The 5,512-nt window shown below is 38.8% G+C and overlaps 1 protein-coding gene across 1 annotated transcript; it reads right to left on the reverse strand.

Moving 5' to 3' along the window:
* Positions 1-1,127: 1,127 nt before the first annotated feature.
* Positions 1,128-5,297, reverse strand: rbm7 (RNA binding motif protein 7). Its single transcript, XM_032510317.1, has 5 exons — positions 5,041-5,297; positions 4,539-4,701; positions 3,849-3,924; positions 2,235-2,328; positions 1,128-2,001 (listed from the first exon to the last, which is right to left on the reverse strand). Exons 1-5 carry the CDS (start codon positions 5,131-5,133, stop codon positions 1,648-1,650), a joined length of 780 nt encoding a protein of 259 aa, XP_032366208.1. The 5' UTR covers positions 5,134-5,297; the 3' UTR covers positions 1,128-1,647.
* Positions 5,298-5,512: the final 215 nt, after the last annotated feature.

Here is a 5,512-nt window from a genome sequence, read left to right on the forward strand (position 1 = left end):
GCTGTGGATGTTTTGGAAGTGGATCATTTCAGTAGACACGCTTCTATATAAATCCACACAGCAGCGGCTACCGAGCGGCCTCTCTAATCCGCCCGCTGCAGGGCTGCAGACGCCAGGCAGATCAACCAATTAAAAGAGTTATGCCACAGCCAGAAGCGTAATAAGGGCCTTCCTAGTACCGACATCGAACAGAGGATACTCTCTATTAGTGCGAGTTGGGAGCATCAGGATGCAATCTGACACGAGACAGATTTCAGGCAAGACACAGAGCTTAGTGCAGATGGTGCAAATGCACCTCCACTTTTGAATACTGGGAAATGTATTGGGGGATATAGTTGTCGATACAGCGCGGGAAGCCGCTGGAAGTGGCATAAGCACTTTCGGAAGGGTACATTTTGACCTCCACACGGACATTATGGGATTTGATCATCACTGTGCTGTAAGCAAATCCGAACCGAGACAAAGGCATGGAGGCTGATCGCATCATGAGATGTTAAGGATCAAAGTGCTGCTAATTCTGGGATAGGACAATTCCTTCACATCTGTAAATGGACTAAAAACTTGTGCCATTTACAAAGTGGTGGTGTTAAGACTGCCGATTAAAGAGAACAATATACTTTGGTGTTCAACTCAGGTGAACAAGAAACAAACCTAAGCATAATTGCATGCTGTAAAGTGAACAGGGTGGGTGTCAAATCCATGTTAAGACTTGAAAGCATCCTAAATAGAAAGGTGAAATGTAGGAGCTGATCATGTGGCTCTGTTATATTTAACATCTTAATTGATTCAATAAAAGGATGTTTGTGGCGCCACCTGTAGATTACTTCATAACCCACTGCACAAGCATATTGGTTACATGTGGGCCATTTATAGGTGCAGATAAGGCCATGTGTGCAGGCATTACAGCATGTAGCATCAAAATACAATAGCTCACTTAGTTAATTTAGTCATATGTACAGAGCTGTAAATAGCATTCATGACTTACAGCCAAGACTCAGGCACCTGGGTTGTGGCTAGATGAAAGACAATGCAACATCAAATGAAAGGAGCTTTATAATAATGAAAATGTTCCATTTTAAAACAGTTTGTATTACAGACTCAGAATAAAAAAATAAAACAAAGCCCATTTTTTGAAGGAGCAAGGTCAACAGATCTAACATTAAAAAAGGATGGTGCCCTATTCCCGTAAAACCAGTGCTGGTGGAATCTTTAGCTGAAAATTGTTCTTTTTTTGCAAAGTACCTGAAGAATTTCTTGGAGCACCATTTACATACTTTTTGAATAACAAAAAAAAAAAAACTTGCCAATATCCTAAATCTGTTTTTTAAATACATGTTTCTTTTTTCGTCTTCCAAAATGACTCTCCATGTCTTTTTTTCCCTTGCTCTCGTCAATACAGCTCAAAATATTTGCAACATATCTGTGAGGAAAAGCTCACATGAATGAAGTATACAATTTTTAAAAACACCTTAAAAGTAAACAAAAATGGCTCTAAGGCATAAGTTATCAAATCTTCAAACTGGTAGGATCATGTACAAACAACCTGAGTACACATGTGAATTTCTCAACATACTTTCATGATCTTTTTTTAGTAAGCTGTCCACAAATTTTTGAAGAGCTGAAGTCCTTACAGAAATCCTTTGTGTCTCAGTACCGTCGCCATCTGTTATCTTGGTAGCCACGGTTGCTACCCTTGTTGTCATGTCTGTTGCCACCTCTGCTCTCATGGTGACGGTTGCCACTCCTGTTCTGATGGTGATAGTTGTCCTGGCTGTGGCTGTGTTGCTGATGACGACCAGGAGCTGGCACATCTGTGTAGCGCTGATTCCTGCCACCGCTGTTCATCTGGGACGGATGCCGGTAGGGGGTGTTATCATGTTGCCTTGAGCCACTTCCGCCAGAATCTCCACCTGCAGGCGACTGCCTCTGCAGAGGCTTGGAAAAGCCGCCATTTATCTGCTCAAGCTGCTGCATGTTGAGCTGCCACATCATGTTGTTCATCTACGGATGAAGGAAAAAGACAGGTAACATGACCCGTGTTTCATGCGGTTTATCAAGATGTTTATATTCCTGTCAAATTATACAGTGTACACATTTGTTACAGCGGTTAACTGTCAACAGTTTAATTGAAAACAAGCAAAGAGCGGGTCTGAACATGTCACATTAAAATAAAAACTGTAAATGCTATCATGACTGTGCAGTGCCGTGTCATTGTGAAAGATTAAAGAACTTACCATGACGTGTTTCTGCAGATTATCGGGAGATGAAAAGGACCTGTGCATTTGGGGCGGAGAACTATATGGTGGAGAGCTGAACTGGATCGGGGTCCTGTAAGAGTTAAGCAAACCATTGTCAAATATGTTCATCATAAAAATGCAAGAACAAGTCTACACAGTGTCAGGTGCACATTATACATATTAACTAATCACTTCTGCAAAATCCATGTGCGATTTCTCAACATTATTTAAATAACTTTTAGTTGAGGTTTTAATTCATGCTTTGACCTTTTTCACCTCTTTGGCATTTTTGAAAAGGTCATTTGTTTAAATATTTAACCCTAAAAAGAATTTTTTTCATGTAAGAGTATATTATATTTAGTTCAAATGTTTAAGTTGTTCTTTTGTTTTTGTTTTAAAGTGAGAAAGCCTGCGTTCAGATCAACGTTAACTGGCTAGCTCAATAATCATACTGTGTGATATGGGTCCCTGGTGTTTCTGCAGGCCTGCTATCTTTTGGGTGTTTAATCTACTTTAGTCAGTCACTAAAAAAAGAAATGCATAACAACGTTTTCAGCCCACTCTATTATGTTTTTATCCAGTGAGTCAGTTACATAATTGTTAGAATAATAACAATGTTCCCATTCTAATTGGGAATGATGGATACATGTGAAGGTACGCAAATTTTAAAACTACTAAATCATTAGCTTAAATTGATTTTAGTATTTATTTTTTCCCCAGTGGCAGCAAGAGTGAAGTGCAGATATGAGTTGTGCATGCATCACTTTGCGACAATGACAGATTTCAAGCAGATCTGTTTTGCGGTTAGCCACAGAATGAGATACATTACATAGCAGTAATTTATTATTTTGCACAAGGCATCACATTTTCACGGCATGAACCCTAACTTAAGTTCTAGATTAGAGGCTGAAGTAGCCTACAACTACCTGCTAACAGAAGACTTGTGTAATGTTAGTACTCTAAAAATGGACCTACGTATTGAAGTTTGTTCACTGCTGGCTACAAGTTAGCATCAAACACAACAAAGGCTGTCAGTTGAATGGCATTTTGACTTTCACTTTTCAGATTTAAATGTTTACGGCATAACGTGTCATACTCAAATTTGTGAAATCCATGAAATAATAAACTTTTCTCATTACAACCAATAACAGAAGATGGAAATCATTTCAAAAATGTTTTAGCTTTCTATGATTGTTTGATCACGAACGTTAGCTCAAAACGCCATTCAAGTGAGAGCCTTTGTGTTTGATTACTAACTTGTAGCCAGCAGTGAACGAACTTCGTTAAGTAGGTCCATTGTTATTCAATGTTGATATTACAGAAGTCTTTTGTTAGCATCTTGTATGCTACTTGTTGCAAAGTGATGCATGCACGACTCAAATCTGCAACCAACTAGCGTTAGCAATTAAACAATCATAGATAGCTAAAACATTTGTATAACGTTATTATAAAATGCAGCCGGGAACCACCATAGTGAGAGCTGTATCTGCAAAGCTAGAGGGACACAAATGTCTATTCTATTTGAGGCAGAGAAGAGGCAGTATTCGCTGTAATGCTACTGATGCTGATGGTGACCAGATTCTGAACAAACTGTCCATGAGACATTCTTACCTTTGGCCATGCGGATTTGGGGTATTTGCAGGACTTGTATTTTGCGAGTTCCCTGGACTGCTGCTATGACTGCTACCTACGATGGGGTAAAAGGGAACAAAATACAGTTTATAAGTAAAGGATAAATCAATGTATCACATTGTGTGATGCATTTCCAATACAATACACATATAGGGAGAATTAAAAACTGGTATCCAAAAAAAGATTAATTTCTCTGTTCATATCACTTCAATTTCATTGCTGCAAAATTGTCAAGCAGACAAACTGACCAACACATACAGTATATAAATAAAAGATAGATACTTGGCACCTGTGTATCGATACAGTATTGCCACTGAAAATATTTTGATACTATGATGTATCGATTTCCCCCCACCCCTACTATATGGAATGCCTGAATCTGTAAGATAAGCACACCCACTTCATTTAAAATATAAGAAATTGAATAAAAAGTTAGATAAATGCGGCATTATGAAATAAAAGCCCCCTGAAATAAAATTAGTAACGTTATGACTTACTTATGTTTAACATTTATTGCATCATGCATTTCTTATTACAGGACAGGCATATTTATTTATTTAGTAGCCTACTGAATATGGCATTCCACACTTTCAAAATTAGTCTAGTTGTTAAACGAGTTTGTTCCAAGAAACGTTAATGTTTGTCAAAGAAGTTGTCAAAACAACTCACCTGATCTGAACTGTACATGAATAGTTCTCCCATACAGCGAAACCCCGTTGAGTAGCGACATGGCATATGGCACGGACACTTCGTGTTTGTAAACGGCAAAACCAAACGTTTTCTGTTTCCCATCGGCGTCTTTTGGAATTTTTGTTTTGATGAGAGGTCCGGCCTGCAAAAACAAGCAACTAACGTTAGCTAACGTTAATGAGCTACCCAAACAACTAGCTAAAGCTAACGCTAGCTGCCGTGAGTGAAAAAAAGAATTAAGAATTTATCTTGAAATTGTCCACAGTGTGGGCACAACAGTTACGTTGGCATTTTAACATAATAAAGAAGTCACATGTTTTGCAAAAGACCGTTCCACTTCATGACTTAACATGTTTGGCCCACTTCAACTCTGTGACGCTTTCGACTTGTTAGCATTAGCGTTAGCTATGTACGTTATGCTATCCGTACACTTGACAGTTGTTAGCTAGCTAGCTATGTCTAACGTTAGTGACAACAGTACCTGTAAAAACAGTTCAAACAAAAGCTCCTCCGTCACTCTTGGATCCAAATTTCGTATGAAGAGCGTCCGGTCCGTTTCCTCCTCTATTCCCATTGTATTTGCGCAGAAACTATCACTATCAAGCGATTTAAATGCTAGCTAATGTCTAGCGTAAAAAACGTTCTACCCAATATAACCGGAAGGCCTGTCGTAAAGTTAAATGCTGTTACCTTTCTGCTTCCGTCGTAGTGAACAGGGCAACTTCACGACACAGAAGAAACGGTATGTCATATTAATGTACGGTTAATCTATGCTGTAAATGTTATACCCTTACTTTGAGAATAACTCACCCGGTTAAGGGTATAAACTGCAACAGCAGGGATGAATGCAAACATGTTTTTGCTTACGAGAGAGTTTTGTTTTATTGGGGAGAAAATCCTCACATTTGAGAAGCTGGAGTCAAAGTACTCTGCAATTGTGTCTTGACAAAATG

Source organism: Etheostoma spectabile, chromosome 3 (genome assembly GCF_008692095.1).
Source record: "Etheostoma spectabile isolate EspeVRDwgs_2016 chromosome 3, UIUC_Espe_1.0, whole genome shotgun sequence".
Taxonomy (NCBI): domain Eukaryota; kingdom Metazoa; phylum Chordata; class Actinopteri; order Perciformes; family Percidae; genus Etheostoma; species Etheostoma spectabile.